This window comes from Periplaneta americana, chromosome 4, assembly GCF_040183065.1.
Source record: "Periplaneta americana isolate PAMFEO1 chromosome 4, P.americana_PAMFEO1_priV1, whole genome shotgun sequence".
NCBI classification, from domain to species: domain Eukaryota; kingdom Metazoa; phylum Arthropoda; class Insecta; order Blattodea; family Blattidae; genus Periplaneta; species Periplaneta americana.
Genome location: NC_091120.1, coordinates 40,625,960 through 40,646,291, shown reverse-complemented (window position 1 = coordinate 40,646,291; position 20,332 = coordinate 40,625,960). Strand labels below are relative to the sequence as shown.

General features: G+C 34.8%; 1 protein-coding gene across 1 annotated transcript in view; it reads right to left on the bottom strand.

Moving 5' to 3' along the window:
* The window catches only part of LOC138697741 (vesicular integral-membrane protein VIP36), a 41,510-nt gene that overhangs the window by 18,434 nt on the left and 2,744 nt on the right, over positions 1–20,332 (bottom strand). Inside the window, exons 3-4 of the mRNA XM_069823227.1 lie at positions 15,812–16,009; positions 13,488–13,650 (exon numbers count right to left, since the gene is read on the bottom strand). Of these exons, the coding sequence (XP_069679328.1) occupies positions 13,488–13,650; positions 15,812–16,009 (361 nt within the window). The remainder of the gene's footprint in view (positions 1–13,487; positions 13,651–15,811; positions 16,010–20,332) is intronic.

Below are 20,332 nucleotides of genomic sequence, written 5' to 3'. Positions count from 1 at the left end.
ATTCTGCTGGAATTTGATCGATACCTGGAGACTTGTACTTTTTCAGATTTTCTATCGCAATTTCGACTTCTGAAATCGTGGGTTCGGGTATAAATGGCTCAGCAGTTTGTATTTCAATATCGTCCCGATCATTTCTATTTGGCCTATGTACATTTAGTAGTTGCGCAAAATAGTTTTTCCATCTGTTTAGGATTGATGAAGAGTCTGCAAGCAAGTCACCATTCTCATCCTTGATCACGTTTACCCTTGACTGATATCCGTTCTTAAATTCCTTTATACCCTTATATAAATCTCGAATGTTTTTATTCTTACTATTTGTTTCTACCTCATTCAGTTTTTCCTTCAAGTAACCTCTCTTTTTATTCCTAAGTGTACGACTTGCTTCCCGTCTTTCATTGAAATAATTATCTCTATTCTCCTCAACTGGATCCTGTAAGAATTTCAATTTTGCCTGTTTCCTTCTTTCTACTACCATGCAACAATCTTCATCAAACCACGGTTTCTTTTTCTTAGTTTCATAATAACCTATGCTCTGCTCAGCTGCAATTTTGATACTATCTCTGATATTTTCCCACACGCTATTAACATCTAATTCTTTCTCAACTTCGTCGGAACTTTCTAAAGTGGCAAACCTATTCGAAATTTCGACCTGATAATTTTGCTTAGCTTCCTCGTCCTTTAATTTCAAAATATTGAATTTAGTAATATTAACTTGTTGCTCTACTCGCTTGGCTACTGATAATCTTTCTCTTAATTCTCCAATCACCAAATAATGGTCAGAATTACAGTCTGCACCTCTGAAAGTTCGAATATCTACTATACTAGTATGTCTCCGTTTATCTATCAAGACGTGATCTATTTGGTTGTGTGTCAATCCATCTGGAGAAGTCCAAGTATATTTATGTATATCCTTATGGGGGAATGTTGTACTTTTGACAATTAAATTTTTCGATGTGGCAAAGTTGACTAATCTAACTCCATTGTCACTACTAATTGCGTGTAGGCTCTCTTTTCCAATAGTTGGTCTAAAAATATCCTCCCGTCCTACTTTAGCGTTGAAATCCCCCAATAAAATTTTCATATGATATCTAGGGAACTGATCAAAAGTATGTTCCAATTCCTCATAGAAGCTATCCTTTATATAGTCGTCTTTCTCTTCTGTAGGGGCGTGAGCATTTATAACTATGATGTCGCACCATCTACCCTTAAGTACTAAATATGATAACCTGTCACTGATAAATTCGACCTTTTTTACTGCTGATTTTATTCTTTTATGTACAAAGAATCCTGTTCCTAATTGGTGATTATTGTTTCCTTCCCCATAATACAACAAGTAATCTCCTATTTGTGATATGCCATTCCCATCTAACCTAACCTCTTGTACTCCCACAAAGTCTATTCTATATCTAGCTAGTTCTTTTGCTACTAATGTTACCCCTCCTGTTCTATAAAGACTAGTTACGTTCCAAGTGCCAAATCTCAAAACCTTATTCCTTTGCTGTGGTCGTGCCAGAGAATCAGTCCTATTCCGAGGCTTACTGTAGGAATTCGTAACAAGCTGTTTTTTACGGTGATGGGTTGTTAGCCCTTCGCCCAACCCCCAAGCTGGAGGACCACCCCTTATCGGCTGTCCACGACTGCTTATTCAATATATTCGCAGCTACCCTCCATATCTGGAGGCCGTCTCCTCTATCCGCAACCTGAGGACGCGCCATGCCGTGGTGATAGGGACCCACCATACATGGGAATAATAGGGCTACCTTAAAAAAATAAAAATTACTGTGGTGTTATTGAATTAAAACAATTTTTATTGACTAAAACATTCACGGTATTTATGTTGAATCATATGTACCGGTACATCTGATACATTAAAATCGATATTATCTGACTACTGGATCAGTCTACAGAAAGATGATTTGTCTAGGCCTAAAAAAAGTATCTGAACACTCATAAACAACCACCACTCACAACCGAATTGTACTGGACTGAAGGCATTTATGGCTATTGGCTTGGTGCTAACATCTCACACCTCCACTTCATTCACTTTCGTTAGCGGACACTATTGCTTCTCACACATTTGATTTTGAGCATGAAAGTACTCTGTGTTGCAGTAGAGGTACGTTATTTTTAGATATTTCTTGACTGTGATAACTGGAAATATCCATATGACGAATATGTGGTGGTGACTATTATGCGATGAAATATGGTAAATGCAATATAATGTTTGCATTATGATTCATAAATTAACTTATTCATCATGAATATAATCTAATTACTGCTTATCGAATTCTAGGACCATGACCAGTAGAAAAGAAGAAGCTGAGAGTATCTAATTATTTGTGCTATTATTTTGCTCCTATTTTTAGATTGTTTTTGTCTTTGTTAATTTGATTTGTAATTCCTTATTTTACTATATATCTACAATTAGTTGTGCACTAGCAAGGCTATCTTAAACCCATTATCTTATTAGATGTCATACGTCTTCTTTATAATAATACTTAATTACTTACAAATGGCTTTTAAGGAGTCCAGAAGTTCATTGCCACCCTCACATAAGTCCCTATCCTGAGCAATTAATTCAGTCTTATGTTGTAGTTTTGTAACAACAAACTGTTTTTTTTAAGGTGATGGGTTGCTAGCCCTTCGCCCAACCCTCAAGCAGGAAGACCACCCCTTATCAGCTGTCTGCGATTTCTTATTCAATATATTCGCAGCTACTCTCCATATCTGGAGGCCGTCTCCTCTATCCACAAGTCCACACCTGTGGAGTAATGGTTAGCGCATCTGGCCGTGAAAGCAGGTGGCACAGGTTCGATTCCCAGTTGGGGCAAGTTACATGGTTGAGGTTTTTTCCGAGATTTTCCCTCAACCCAATATGAGCAAATGCTGGGTAACTTTCGGTGCTGGACCCTAGACTCATTTTACCAGCATTATCACCTTTATCTCATTCAGATGCTAAATAACCTAAGATGTTGATAAAGCGTTGTAAAATAACCTACTAAAATAAAAAAAAAATAATCTATCCGCAACCTGAGAGCATGCCATGCTGTGGTGATAGGGACCCACCATACATTGCTTTTTTATAATAATACAAATCATAACACGTAACTTATAAGGATACAGTACATCAGTTATTCATAGACTTCAAAAAGGCATATGACTTGGTTAAGAGGGAAGTATTATATGATATTCTTATTGAATTTGGTATTCCCAAGAAACTAGTTCGATTAATTAAAATGTGTCTCAGTGAAACATACAGCAGAGTCCGTATAGGTCAGTTTCTATCTGATGCTTTTCCAATTCACTGCGGGCTAAAGCAGGGAGAGGCAATATCACCTTTACTTTTTAACTTCGCTTTAGAATATGCCATTAGGAAAGTTCAGGATAACAGGCAGGGTTTGGAATTGAACGGGTTACATCAGCTTCTTGTCTATGCGGATGACGTGAATATGTTAGGAGAAAATACACAAACGATTAGGGAAAACACGGAAATTTTACTTGAAGCAAGTAAAGCGATCGGTTTGGAAGTAAATCCCAAAAAGACAAAGTATATGATTATGTCTCGTGACCAGAATATTGTACGAAATGGAAATATAAAAATTGGAAATTTATCCTTCGAAGAGGTGGAAAAATTCAAATATCTTGGAGCAACAGTAACAAATATAAATGACACTCGGGAGGAAATTAAGCGCAGAATAAATATGGGAAATGCGTGTTATTATTCGGTTGAGAAGCTCTTATCATCCAGTCCAAAAATCTGAAAGTTAGAATTTATAAAACAGTTATATTACCGGTTGTTCTGTATGGTTGTGAAACTTGGACTCTCACTCAGAGAGGAACATAGGTTAAGGGTGTTTGAGAATAAGGTCCTTAGGAAAATATTTGGGGCTAAGAGGGATGAAGTTACAGGAGAATGGAGAAAGTTACACAACACAGAACTGCACGCATTGTATTCTTCACCTGACATAATTAGGAACATTAAATCCAGACGTTTGAGATGGGCAGGGCATGTAGCACGTATGGGCGAATCCAGAAATGCATATAGAGTGTTAGTTGGGAGACCGGAGGGAAAAAGACCTTCAGGGAGGCCGAGACGTAGATGGGAAGATAATATTAAAATGGATTTGAGGGAGGTGGAATATGATGATAGAGACTGGATTAATCTTGCACAGGATAGGGACCAATGGCGGGCTTATGTGAGGGTGGCAATGAACCTTCGGGTTCCTTAAAAGCCATTTGTAAGTAAGTAACACATAACTACTAATTACGATGAATTTCGAGTTATAAAATTATTACAGTGGGTATTTCTTACATTTTTTAGCCTTGAAAATACTGCAATTCTGACTTTCCTGTTAGCCTATTTATAACAAATTATCTATGACTGTGGACAATAGGGACACAAAAAGAAAAGAGATTGTGGTGGTTTGTGTATCACTATCGTAACTCCTGATAACTTCATAATTGGAGCAAATACAAATATTGTGCAAGTTACCACATTGTACTCCTCCACCCATGCATGCACACCTTCATTGTGAGAGAATCCGAGGTCATAATACATAACAACTACCGAATATCTGTAAGGTCACTTGGTAACACGTAACTTAAAAAGGCATTATGTACTGAAAACAATATAGCACCTCACAACATTAAGGTGAAACAGCCTTGTATCACATTGAAAATAAATTACGAATAAAACACGCAAATACAACAGAAACACAAACTTCTGAACACCAACATCCACCATCAACAGTCATTCACCTTAATGACAAATGCAACATCTAGCACCATAACAACAATTACATTATTCACAAGTTTACAGGACCCTACAACACTGTAAATAATTTTTCATTTTGTTTAATATGTATTAACTACTATGCACAAAAATCCATGGAAGATAAGAGTGTACTCACGCTGAACACAAATATTTCTTAATTTAACTATGAATGGATCAACATAAATATCCTACTATAAAATTTAATACACTGCAACACTAAGTAGACAAGTCTGACTGTGAAACGAGAAACTAATGACAAGCTCACAGTTTTTCTTTCTCAAACAACAAACAATAAGTAATAAGTGAATTAGTCTTCTCTGACTAGTGCATTCCGTGAAGAAAATTGCTTGTCAAATATATTTGTCATTTTTAGTTTATCTTAACAAGGGGAGCAGTGCGGTCAAGTTTGTTCCTATTACTTAAATTTACTTTTTTTTCTGAGAGTGATGGTGAAGAAATAGTGCCTTTGAATGTAATTGATTCTGAAGAAGAAATAGTAAAGCGAAAGAAAAAAAAAAAAGAGAGAATATAAGGCAAAAGATTCTCTATTTTGACAAAGTACACAAATTAAATTATAAATTCAGTTAAATTTATTTCAAATATTTAACAGTACATTATGCAAAGAGCCTATAATGATAGTAATTAAGAAGCGAATATGGATGTTTATGAAATGAGCGCAAGCGAGTTTCATAATTTTCATACGAGCTTCTTAATTACCATTATAGGCGAGTTTCATACGACTTTTTATGCTCGACCATATTTCTAACTTGAAATTATTCAGATGTATACATTTTATTTGTATCTGACAAGATCGGAAGTGACCTGGTTCTAGGTCGTGAATTGTGAGATGTGCGCAGACGCGAAAGTATTGATTTTTTCCAAGGAACAATGTCATTGACCTTGATGTAATCCCGTTAAACTTGGTATAACCTTGATTATTGAATTCGACATTGAAAAACGAGATGACAAATTGAATTTATTTGAATATTATTTACAATTAACGCTAATTATTATAGTAACAGAACATAACCTTCTGCGACAGTATTGGATTTCCAGCCTCCGTGACTTTTCGCTAATTCTCTTTCGATTGCATATCCGAGAATAATCGATACTTGTGGTTTTATAACGGTACAAAGCTGACTTGTCATTGGCTGAACACCTGTAAGCTGAGTTGTTATTGGCTGAAAACACCTGTACTTTAATGAGTAGGTGTACTTCAATGACATGCATTAAAGGACTGCTACCAGGTGTATAATTACTACATTTCAGCATGGTCGAGCATAAAATCATATATTGTATATGAAATAACGACAGCAACAGCACAAAGTTGTTTAGTCAACTGTCCAAAGACAGATCTAAACTTCATAAGTGTCAACAATAAGGCATTACTCATGAGGCAATTAAGTTATTAACCTTTATTTGTCATATGTTGTTGTTAATGTTTAACACAGTTTCATCTACCTATTAATATTAATCTTCTTCTGACTTTTTGGTTTTAGACACTTTTGTCTGTTCACTGTTCTAACCATCTTGTTTGTGGTCTTTCCTGACCTCTTCATCCTGCTGGTCTGTACGATAGAGCTGCCTTTGGATAACGAGAATTTTGCATTCTTTCAACATGTTGTTTCCATTTCTGCCTGTATTCTACTATTTCTGTTATTATATTTTTAACTTTTAATTTTGCTCTAATATCTTCATTCCTCTGGTGGTCTAATCTTGTATCAAAATATAATTAACTTATTATAGAAAGTGTAGTTTCAGTTGATATTAACATATTACAATAAAATGAGTTGTTAATTCAATGAATAAAACATTCTATTTGAACCCTATTGTCTCTCTCCAGCAGATCAATAATGTTCCATGAATTAGGTTGGGTTTGTAAAGATTCAACAATTTATGAAAATTCTTTCCATTTAATTTTTTCTTCATTTTAACTATTGGATAAAATGTGTCAAACAAAATTTATTTTTCATCTTCAACCTTTTGCTATAGTGAGTGCAACCATGTGTGTTTGCCAACTTTTTTTGTTAGTCTTCAACGAATGAGAGTCACTTCTCCTTTTACTTGTCATATTGATACTAGTTGGTTTAAAAACACACATCTGGAATGATATACAATGTATTGTGCTTTTGTCCCAAAAACAAGCAGCTTAATTTGTCAAAAATGGTTGGTTAATTTTTTTCTGCTTAACTTAAAATGTTGGATGAACAAAAAATTAAAGGCTGCAACCTCTTGGGATCCAATTTTCAGGGAAATTATTTTAGGATTATTTCTGTTAACACTCCAAATCAGCCAGTCTCACAGAAATAAGTTTGGCAGTATTAAATTTGGGCTTCTTGGCAACCAAGTATTTTTTTTTTATTTGCTTCCTTAACAAATTTCTCTCATCCTTTCATTTGAGCTGTGCCGTATTGCATCTCGTTGGAAGTAACAGTGAGGTAGTTCATCATCTATTCACTGATTTCACAAATTCATTGGATATTTGGATGTAAATCTCCATTGTAAAAATTGGTTAAAATGAAATGATAAGGTGTATTTCTAAGAAGGCAAAAGTTCTGCATATCAAGTAAATCTTTTTCTATCCATGTATGACTATTTTGAGAGTTCAAGTATCTGCTCAGACGGAATCATGCATCCTCTGTAAAACAAGTTATGCGCAAATTGCATAATTTTCAGTATCAAATTGTTAAAACCATGAACAAAATTGAACAAGTTTTTCACAGTCCTCTGGAAGCCATTCTTATACCAACATTACAAGATAAGGTTGCAATTTTGTTTTTCAGCAGCTCTTTGACCCATGGAATATGTGACGCTACTCTCTTGAAAATGTCTTCTTAATGATTTCAATAGCAAAGCCTATAATCACTCGTTTACATCCTGTATTGAATAATCAGCTTCCGTTCTCCTGAATGTTGACTGATAAGGCTTCCTGTTGTCTCTATTTTGTTATTAATTCCCAAATACAGCGTTTTGGTGAGATCTCCATTCACCAGAAGTGTTCTGAAATAGCTTTCGGTATGCTTTAAGCAAACCACGAACCTGTTTTCCAATATTTACAAACAAGAAACACATGCTGATCAATTGTATACATCTTTGATCAAGCAAACACTAAATTAAGCAGGAATGAGTCGATATAACAGAAAGAGTCCAAATCAGTTTAAAACTCTCTGTGTATAAAAATATTCATTATGAATCAAAAATATACAATGATAAGATAATAACTGCCTCCCATTGGAGATAGCCCAGAAGGACTCAGTATACTCTCCTACATGAATTTTACAATATTAAATGTTTACATAAATTTTGTAGAAAGAAAATTAAAATAAACATATATGAATATAAAGTGAATAAAAAAAAATTAAACAGAGTGAATATGATGACTCAGAATTTGGCAAGAGCGTTTCAAAACTGAAGTTATGATGTCAGCAGTAAGTGTCTGTGGTAGTTCAAAAGTCTTCCTGAAGCTTTCAAAGAACTTGGGAATCACACCACGAGCTCCAATAAGACCAATCACCTCAATGTCTTCAAGCTGGTATTTTGCTTTGAAGTAATCAACTGTTGGCAGATAAATGTTGATCTTTTCTTTATTGACATCATCCGGCTGGCTACTCCCCGTTTCAATCCTTATGGTAGGATCAATTATATATCCTTTCTTGGTAGTCTGGGAATACGCTATGATGTCAATACGTCTAGAGGAGCCATTAGTAGCAATGCAAAAAATTTCCTCTTCTACTATCCAAGACTTTTTTCTTAAAGCAGTTGCAATTAAGAATCGAACATGATGGTGTCTGGCATTTCGGAGGAGTAAACCTCTGTTACACTGATCTTGGACGTGGGCAAGGGTTTCAGTCTCCGGGCAGCCATGTCTGCACCGGGATCTGTCCAAAGAGCGACCAGATACTCCTCTAACTGCTGTTAAATTGGCATTCATTTTGAGGCAGGTTACCCATTCAGATGTAGATAGTCCAGACTTATTAAAAATCCAGGCGTTGGCTTTAGGTACTTGGCTGTACAATTCTACACATCTGCCTCTTCCAGGCATTACTTTCCATGATTCGAATTCTGCATTTCTTAATTCCTCTCTTAATTTCCTAGTCACAGATTTACGAAGTTCAACTGGACAAGGGAGACTTAGATGTTGACAGGAAGAATTAAGTTCAGACATCAAAGGTCGCATACTATTTACATAAGGATTTTCATTTAATATTAAACTGATGCAGATGTTGCAGTGTTGCAAGAACGCTTCCCATGATGCTCTGACTAGTCCCAAACCTCTGTAGTTTTTGCTTGCATATAACATACTAGTAGGTGTATCAGATGGCAACATAAGCATTTGTTTAACAGAACTACAGATTAACTTGTCAATATCTTCTAAGAATGTTCCTGGTAACTGATGGATAGGAGCTATTTGTAATGGGTAGATCAATTTAGGCCATATATACTGATTAACAATGTTGAGCTTTTGATCTGGACGGAGCATGGAGGTGGATACTAAATTTTCCAATCATTTTTCAGACTTAACATAAATGCCTGCCGATCAAATGTTATTTCCTCATTGAATGATACACCCAAATATCTTATAGTTTCATTTTGTTTAATCCCTCTTATGGAGCAATCTTCATAAAGAATCAGATCCTCTTCACGTAACTTTCCTTTTATAATATTAATGGAAATGTTTGGAATCTTTACTGAGCAAATTACTCTTCATTAACTTCAGCAGTTCATCCCTAAAGTTTACATTTTCCAAACCTTAATAACCATCACGGGATCCAGACCGACACATTACTGCACTGAAGAAGAATGTTAGGATGAGGCACAAATGAACTATAATAATCTAAAACATGACCACAGTTCAAAAGAATCTACACAAATTGAGCACTTTCACAGGTCAGTCTCAAAAAGGGGAATTTTTAAAATAACTTTCTGTAAAAGTGTGGTGGGGGGAATTAGATATGACACTCGCATGTGACCTTGTTCATTTATGGTATGACAGAAGTTGAATATGTTACGGTAAAAACCTTGAACCACATATAACTGAAGGCCACAATAATTTATTACTGTTGCAACTGTTCCATTACCATAAATTTACATACACTACCATATGAACTAACTCAAATTGTCACACACAAAAAAAAGTAAGCCTTCTGAGGATGTGACGGTAGTCTGTTACTAACATACATGAATCAACTTGTGGTTAAGGGGAGATTAGCTACCCTATATCACCAACGTGCCAACGATCCATTATCTCAGGAGCTACTGATGATATAATAAGACAATTTTTACAGGATAAAGATACAAGGTTACTAAGCAAACTGACACAGATTTATCAAGAAATACAAGTTGTAAAATAAGAAATTAATTTTCAAAAATCATGCTGATTTTATTTTGTTTTTATGTAAAAGCTCATTTCCTCAAAAACAATAATAATAAATCACAGAAGGATAAAATTTTAAACATATATTGACAATAATACAGTAATGAATTTGATCCACATTAAACGATGTCTTAGTTTGATTAGAAAAAAAATTACATAAAAATAATAAAATAAAATCAATATTATTTAAAAAATCAAATCTTTGTTACAACTTGCATTTCTTGATAAATATGCGTCAGTTTGCTTAAACCTTGTAACTTTTTTTTTAATTGGGTTGTTTTACGACGCTGTATCAACATCTCAGGTTATTTAGCATCTGAATGAAATGAAGGTGATAATGTCGGTGAAATGAGTGCGGAGTCCAGCACAGAAAGTTACCCAGCATTTGCTCGTATTGGGTTGAGGGAAAACCCCGGAAAAAACCTCAACCAGGTAATTTGCCCCGACCAGGAATCGAACCTGGGCCACCTGGTTTCGCGGCCAGACACGTTAACCGTTACTCCACAAGTGTGGACCCTTGTAACTTTATCCTACAAAAATTTCAATACAATATCTTCAATAGTTCCTGAGATAATGGGTCATTAAATAAGCAAATTTAACATTGGCAGTATAGGCCAGTCAATCTTCCCTCAAGGATAATTCTTTATTTAAATATTTTCTTTGAGAATCAAACTTTTACGTTATTCTGATATTAGTATATATCTAGCAGAATGTAAATTATACATAGCTATAAACTAAGAGGTGAAATAGGAAACTATATTACTTAAATGTAAAAAAATTAAGTCGTATTAAGGAACTGCATTGTATTTGTTAACAATTTATACACAGAATCTCATTTTCGTTGTAGAACAAAGAGTGAGCTCTGAAGAATACAATTTCTTCAGAACGGTAAAACTATTTTACAAGGGGAGAATATGTTTTTGTAACAATTTTGATGTATTTTCGTGGGGTACTCCCATTTCCCTACCGGCATTTCACCATTTTTACATTAATAATCATCATCATTCAGTGTTATGTAATTCGCCTCCCATGCTGCAATGAGCATAACATCTATGATGGGAGAAAGAACTACAACAGCTTCGGCATGTCACTCATAGATGGGGATGCTTGAGTGAAATGAAGCAAAGTTAAGTGGATACAATTGAATTTAAAAAAAAATTCTAATATACTATTTCAGATGGAAGTTAATAATGTAAAACAGAATATAATGAAGCCAAATTATACAATGTTAAAAGGCTACCAGGACCAGTAGCGTAGCTCAGTCGGCTAACAAGCAAACATTCTGATGAGGGAAGATAAAAAAGTTAAATTTTTTTCTTCCAATGTGTTAATAATGTCAAAACAAATGCTTATACAAATTTTGGCCACTCCACTGCAATTATGAGCCCGTCCAGAAAGTGATTTTCCCTGGGGCCTTTACAGAAAAAAAGCACAACTGCAGGAAAAGTTTTTATTAAAACAGATAAAGCAATTGTTGTGCTATTTGTCAACATATCCCCCACTGGAATTGAGACATTGGGTTTTTTCCGATGTTTTCCCCAACCAGGTAATCCTTGACTTTATTTTGCCAAATACCATCTCACTATCATCAATCTCTCATCGATGCTAAACAACCTACTATTTGATACAGTGTTGTTAAATAACCAAGTAAACAAAAGGCTACCAAATTACTGGCTGGAGTTACAGTCTATCCTGTATTAATATAACTAAACTTAATGCATTTTCCTTCCTCTTGATTTCGTGACGTAGAAGCTATAGATCAGGTTTTAGTTACAGTACTAGTAATGGTGAGAACTCGAGTTCGAGACCTGTTTAGTTTGTCTTTGTTTCCTTTCCTCTTTATCACATTATTTTACTTTTAGAATTATAGTTGTAATTTATTTATTCTTGTATGTTACAATAATAGAGGGAATAGGTACATATTACTTCTTCCTTTAATGCAGTTCTTACTGTGAGAGATATTACTTAGACAATATCTTTACTCTGTGTTTACATTCAAAGGCACGTTTTTATGTCATAAAGAAAGGAACATCTTTTGGAATGTTCACTATTCAAAAGGAATATATTTCCTATGTTCAGGAAAGTAACTGTATTTTTAGTAAGCAAATATTTTCAGGTTAGAAATATCACAAAAATTAAATAGTTACAAACCTATACTAAAAGCCAGGTTATGAACCGATGAAACAGGAAGTAGTTGGATGGGCAAGAGGAAAGTGTGGGATAGAGGGGTAGCCTGTGCAGTGATGACACGTTGAGTGTGGAGGATGGAGAGGAGAACGAGAACGGGGTTTTCATTGGACCTCGCGTGAAAATGTCGTCTGCTAACGAAAATCTGGCAACGGAATCACGGAGACAGTGTAGCCAGTTCATTTGCAGTATCACGTGCATTACGAGTCGCATTTCATACCAGCGATATTAGCTCGTGCTTTCTTAAAAACAGTAATTTTAATTACTAATATTGTGGATAATGTTATTGAGAACTATATACAGTAGTTATTTTAAACATATCGGTGACAAACGCTGAACACGCTTTGAATCTCGCCCCACTATGTGGCAACAGAGCTCAGAAAGATACCAACAGAATGTTGCTTCCGGTTTAGTCGGTTCATAACCTGGCTTTTAGTATAGAATAACTTAGCAAGAAGAAAAGAAAAGGTGACAGAGAATTCACAGAATCCTGATGATTGCATAAATACATCTTTTTCTTTTATTATTATTTTATTCTTACCATTAGGGATATGCTTGCCCATGGCAAGTAAATTATGCAACACTCAGCAAATGGCAGCACATTTACACTTCGACAAAGAATTCTTTAACTTCAACAAAGTAAACAGTCACGAGCTAGGGATTTCTCCATTACTACTGTAGTCTGGCATTTAAGTTTTGAGCTACCGAAACTATATGTCAGAAATAGAAAAAAGATAGGTAGCCTAACTAAAGAAGTGGCAGATCGAAACTTTCGCTGCCATTAACTCAGTAATCTTTGTGCATTGTATAATTTGACTTTGTTATACTGTACTTTGTTTCACATGACTGACTTCAATCAGATTCAATGATCCCAAAAGGGTTATAACCCTTGCGTGTTAGTATTTTTCCAAATTATGTATGTTCAGATAACTAACATCATGCAGTCACATTGTAACACCAATTGGCTTCTGCTATAACTCGCCAAGAATAAAAGAATTCTATGGCTATTAATAATATCTTTCTAAACTACATTCTTCAACATCACTATAGATAAAGCAATACATATTGATTGCAACGAAGATATTACAATCAGAAGAAGAAAAGGTGAGGACTCTGTGTCAATATACAAATGACTGAAATAAAGTTACATACCAGTCAAGACATCTCTCTCATAACGAATGCGAATGTGTGTGTCATGGTCCAAGTTACGAAATTTGGCTTCACAGCCTGCAAGCTGGGTATGGGTGCCATCCCGATCATGATCATAATGTAAAGAGCCATTGTTGACCATTGCAGATATATACGGATGTTGGTGCTATAAAAGAGACGTATTTATTATTTGATACAAGAAAAAATTAACTTACTGTTGAAAATTAGAACTAAAAATTCACTCATCATTTCGGAAATTCTCTTATTTCTATTTATTTTGTACGTGTGCCCAATCATCTGCTACACGCATGTTGGTGTGTTACTAGATAAGTTAAAATCTTATCAAGGATAAAACACTGTCACACTAGCAGAGTCCAATTAAGTCTCAGTCGCCATATATGTTGTTGTTTTCTAATGCCAGGCATTTGACAATGAAGTCATTTGACCTCTTGCACTCCAATATTTTTCAAAGATATCATGACCAGTCACTGAAGCACAGATTTTGAGATGTTCCGAATCCATTTCTTGGTTTGAGTTGCACAATGGACAGTTAGGGGACTGATATATTCCAATTCTATGCAGGTGTTTGGCCAAACAATCATGGCCTGTTGCCAATCTAAATGCAGCTACAGACGATTTTCGTGGTAAATCGGGAATTAACTGTGGATTGTGATGCAGAGAGTTCCATTTTTTCCCTTGGGATTGTGTTATTAAATTTTGTTTGTTGAAGTCTAAGTATGTAGATTTAATAAATCTTTTCACAGAGTAATACATAGGTTTAGTAATAGGTCTGTAAGTAGCAGTGCTGCCCTTCTTTGCTAAAGCATCCGCATTCTCATTTCCCAGGATTCCACAATGGGATGGTCGCCATATATAAAAGCATTGATAATATACATTATCTTCATCTTCCTGAAAAGTGCTGGACCTTAAGACCTATTACAGTCTTACACAAAATTTCTATGCTAGCATTTTACAATGTGTATAAATATACTGAAGATGGAGGGAAAAACATGTTTTTAGGGAAGGGACATTCGAATCTTTGAATCCTGTGAATCCTGAAGAAGATTTGAGAGAATATTCCCGCTTTTTTCATCATTCGAATCTTTCGAATTCTAATCTAAAACAAATGTCACGTCATATCTTCTCAATAAATATGGGCATAGAGGCTCTTGTGTATACTTTTTTATGTATTCTTAAATTTGCTTTTCATTAAATACAATTAATACAGTGTTTTCAATTAAAACTTTTAAATGAAAATAGAAGTTTTTTTTTTTCCTTTTTATATAAAGAATTTGAGAGATTTGTGAATTTTTTTTAGAATTCGAATTCAGATTCGATAAAATTTAGGATCTATTCCACCCACCACTAAGTCTACGGTGAAGTTAATATACATCAGTAAGCTCTTCTAAGCCATAAGATAACAGAAAAGTCACCTCGTGACAGAGTTTTCATTACTGTTGGAATGCAAAATGTATGAAAATAGCATAAGAGTTCATAATTACAATTCAGTTAAGAATGGAAATATTAACTTTTCATTCACAAAACAACGTTAAAATTGTATATCTTAAAATATTCACTTTCACATTAAAATGATTTCATATGAAATAAACTAATTCTCTGGTGATTTATTACTTCAATGAATACAATCAAAATGCATGGTTTCATATAAAATAGCCTAAACCAATTTTCTGGCGATTTATTTTTTCAGTGAATGCTATCTTTTATACTTGTTTCAAACCAATAGCTTTCAAATTCCCACATTGTGTACATTAATGAAAATAAAAATTCCTTCGTTAAAGAAAACGGCAAGCACAATATTCATCAAATTTTATACTACAAACTTTCAATCTCTTGTTAAATGCAAAAAAACCATCTATCAGTAATTAGACAGATGTTCAATCCCATGAACGACATTAAAAGATAATCACAAAACTCTTCGCTCTATTTGACATACATTTTCATCTTTATAAACAATGTAACATACATTTTCATCTTTATAAACAATGTAAACTGAAAACAACAATGTTTGCTTACTCCGAAACTGTAACAGAACAAAAATAAAAAAAATAACTACTTCTATGACCTCATTTGACTAGTATTCTTCTGTTCATATGTGTGATCACTGAGAGAGAATAAATTCAGATACATAGGCCTAATTTGGAATTCTTTTATTATAGGATAGATAAAAAAAAGTTACTTGTTTCACACGAAGTAACACCAAAATAAATCCTTTTCATTACATTTTTATACTAAAATGAATAGGTAATTATTTATATCAAAATCTTGCATTTTATATATACCACAAAACAGTAGCCTATCTTACTTACATTGTGTGGACCATTATGGTTACTATAGGTGTCCAAAATTACTGCTAAGCCTTGAAAGAAATCCATATTTCCAAACACCAGACCAGGAATCATACGGTCCTTGGCATACCATATTGCAAATCCATCTCCATAAAGATCTTTGCCTCTTCCATGCACTTTGAAGTGTACTTGAAGTTCCCAATTTCTAACACTACATGGCTGTAAATAAATTAAAATGGGTAACAATTAATTAATGACAGATTATTGAAACAATACATATTATATACATTTATGTATCTATTTCCACGAAAACAATAGTTGTTACAGTGTACAGTATGTTCATCAATCTTAAAACACGACTCATACATTTTCATAAAATATTTCCCATTGTTTCTTGTAATAAAATAATGTGAATATATTTTCTGTATGTATACAGTAGGTTTACCTCTCCATACCGAATTATCGATTTATAAGACATATGGAAATGTTGCAAATCAAGATTTCAGGTATAACTCCCTGTAAAGTTGATTTGAGATTATTCAAATCAACTACCTGAAATCTTGATTTGCATAATACATGTCACTGTTCGTTAACAGAAAACCACAATTTAAGTCACACGGAGTTAGTGTGCACTCAAAGTTGGTTGCTTGACGGTTGTCAGCCCACTTTGAGGTCTGTGGATATAGAGGGAAAAATTGGATCGGTGTCGGTTATAGTTCCCGGGTAGCTCAGTGGTAGAGCGTTGGTACGTTAAACCAAAGGTCCCGGGTTCGATACCGAACAATTTTTCCCTCGAAATTATTCATATGGAAATGTTGTTGTTGTTGTTTTCAAATGCCAGGCATTTGACAATAAAGTCATTTGACCTCTTACACTCCAATATTTTTCAAAGATATTATCATGACCAGCCACTGAAGCACAGATTTTGAGGTGTTCTGAATCCATTTCTTGGTTTGAGTTGCACAATGGGCAGTTGGAAATATAACATGCATTTATTTTACCATGTGCACTATTTTTTGGGGGAAAAATTAATTTTCATATAGCTCATCATTCATTTATTAAAAAGAAACGAACTGAAGTAATTTTCATGGAATTTTTGTTCAAATGAAAGAAACAAGCTTTGAGTTACATTAAATATTTTGATCTTCATTCTCGAAATCAGAATAATTATCAACTTCAGAGTTTGATAAACCCTATCTTAAAATCTTTATCAGAAAATGAGTTATCACTGCCTTCAAAGAATACTGCTAAGAGTATTACTATTGCATATTTCTTCAATAATTTAACAACTATCTCCGCATCTTCCTACCAAACAGTTTTCCTCTCTTCAGTATGACACACGCAAAAATGAAACCATTTATGAAGTTTCGGATTAGACTCATAAGAAATTTCTCTGGAATAATCATGCTTTACAAGAAAGCAATTCGAAATTTCGCAATATAAATGCAATAAACATGGAGGTCTTTTTAACAAATGAAACCCAAGAAAAATTATGTTGTAACTGAAGATGAGAGTTTATAAGTGGAATGAAGAAAATGTTTAAAATGAGTGAAAATAGTTTTCCATGTACAATTCCAGAAGTTGATCGAAATATTCGCATCTGCCTGGAAATAATGTTCAGTGAAGACAATTTCTTCTTCTATGAACATGATTTGGAGATCCAAAAAATCCAGAATGTGTTTAGAAACTGTTCGAGCCATGTTTACTATCTTAACCAGCTTCAACATGGCCTATCAGGAATTTGTTGCAAAATTGGGATCCAGAGAAGATCTGCTTAAAAAAATTCACTCTTCTGAAAATACCAGCAGTTTAATTACAATTAAGTAGAATGAATATTTTTAATGTGTAAATAGAAGGGATTTTAATGCTTTAAGGTGTGTAAAAACAATATAAGTGAATGTCAAACTAACAGAAATTTTAAAGGCAGTTTTTTCATGTGTCGATATCTGTTCCTGGAAATTGTGAAAAAAAATCTGGCATCTTTACACTAGGAGTTGCTCTGATCTCCCCAGGAGTTGCAACTGAATTAGATCTTGAGCTCAATTTTCTTTTTTTTTTTGGACACTGGACACTATTCAATAAACACCAGGAATAAATAATAATTATTAATTTAATATTTATCTACTACTCCTCAATAGCACAATAATAATGAAACATGAAACACTAAATATTTTAAACGTCACCTGAAAGGATTGAAATTAAACTTTATGAAACTAAAATAGCTGTAGTTGTCTTTTCGTCTCACTGTAGGCTTACTTACAGTACGATTTTTTAGTTACTGTAATCAACGATCATCCAGTACGATACGGCATTGAACATTAAGTTACATATAATACCTGTACAAGGTTAGGAAGAATTTTATGGTTTGCTCAGCAACCTCTGGAGTCTCCTTGATTACGGCCATGATATATATATATATATATATATATATATATATATATATATATATATATATATATATACTACTAGGTTCAAAAAGTTCCCGGAATTTTACTACCATTTTTCGTATTAATATATAACAAGGGATATTACACATTTGTTTTGTTGGTAACATTCATGATGTCATTTCCTTAAAGTTTGTTGATAATGGCAATTATTGGTTTTGAGTTGTAGGCAATTGTTTATCATAGTGTTTCGTTTGTTCGTCGCATTTTGTAATTATGTCCACAGAGCAAAGTACAAACATCAAGTTCTGTGTTTTGCTGGGGACATGATCAGTATGGCTGATGAAAATGGTGATTTCTTAAACAAAATGAAACTGGTGCTACTTGTACGACCCAGTCCCTTAACGACAGTCATCTGAGTGGAAATCGAAAACATCTCCTCGGAAGCAAAAATTTCCTAGGGACACTTCCAAAGGCAAAGTTATTTTAAATGTTATGTTTTATTTAACGACGCTCGCAACTGCAGAGGTTATATCAGCATCGCAGGAAGTGCCGGAATTTTGTCCCGCAGGAGTTCTTTTACATGCCAGTAAATCTACTGGCATGAGCCTGTCGCATTTAAGCACACTTAAAGCAAAGTTATGTTGGAAGTTTTCTTCGACTCTCAGGGTCTCATGCACCATGAGTTCATTCCAGAAGGTCGTACTGTAACGAAAGAATTGTACGTAGAAACCCTCCGTCGCCTCTGGGACGCAGTGAGAAGGAAACGTCCAGAAAAGTGGGTAGAAAACAACTGGTTCCTTATGCATGACAATGCACCTGCTCATCGCGCAATTATTGTAAAGAATTTTCTTGCCAGGCACAACATAACTGCTTTGGATCACCCACCATACTCTCCTGATCTCTCACCACCTGATTACTTTCTGTTTCCCCGTCTGAAAAGTCATCTGAAAGGACGGAGATTCAATGCTGAAGAGGTTATCGCAAACGCGACGAGAGCACTAAGACGGGTTTCACAAAATGGCTTCCAGGCCTGCTTCCAGGAACTCTACACGCGTTGGCAAAAGTGTGTTGTTGGGGAAGGCAACTATTTTGAAGGGAATGCTGTAGAATAGTGTTTAAGGTACGTTGTTTCTATGATGCTAGCAAATTCCGGGAACTTTTTGAACCTAGTATGTATTTATAATAATAATAATAATAATAATAATAATAATAATAATAATAATAATAATAATAAAACTGTACAGAGAGGAGCATTTATCGAGATCTGAGGTAGTAGCCTGTTATCTGGCTGTGGAGTGGCTAGGCACTAGTGTGAGGCATGGGTGTGCACACACAGGCACATTACATCACATCTTTGCTATCTAGACTATGTATAATATGTTGTTACCAACAATCAATGGGTCTATATGACGATAGGATATCGGTAGTGTGTTTATGAGAATATATGTTGGCTAGAATGGAGAATGGGGTGATGTCATGTGGTCGATGTATGTGAGAAGGTTAAGGTTAGTGGGTTAGTTGAGGTGATATCTCAGTGACATGAGGTCAACTTATGTGAGAAGGTTAGTGGGTTGGTTGAGGTGATATCTCAGGGACATGAGGTCGACGTATGTGAGAAGATTAGTGGGTTAGTTGAGGTGATATCTCAGTGAGTTTTATTTACTCGTCGTGTTGGTTTACGTCGGCCATGTTGTGACGTCAGAAAATTAAGCGATATCCTATAATAAAAGAATCCCCAATCAATTACCTTAGAATGTAGACTTTTATGGCCGACGTCATTGGCATTGATGTTATACGGGCTAAAGAGCCATTGTCTGTTGGAACTGTTACCATACGTTTCGTCTGCTACTCCAGCAGACCTCATCAGTGGCGTGGCACACAGGAGTGCAAAGATCTCCTTAGTGTGACTAGTTGCATTATGATATTTAAGGTCTTGACGGATTGTGGCTAGTCATTGTCGCCACAGTCCACACCGGTCGTCGAAGTGTTATAATTGGCTACCTTCATGTTTGGCTGTTTGATAAACAGTTTAATGCACGTGTTTCTCTGGGACGGATACCATGCTTGATTGACTTTAAGGCCTTCTTCCTTTCGATTGAAGTTGTTCTTGTGCTTATAGATTTCAATGGCCTCTCGATGTAATCTGGCACAGAAG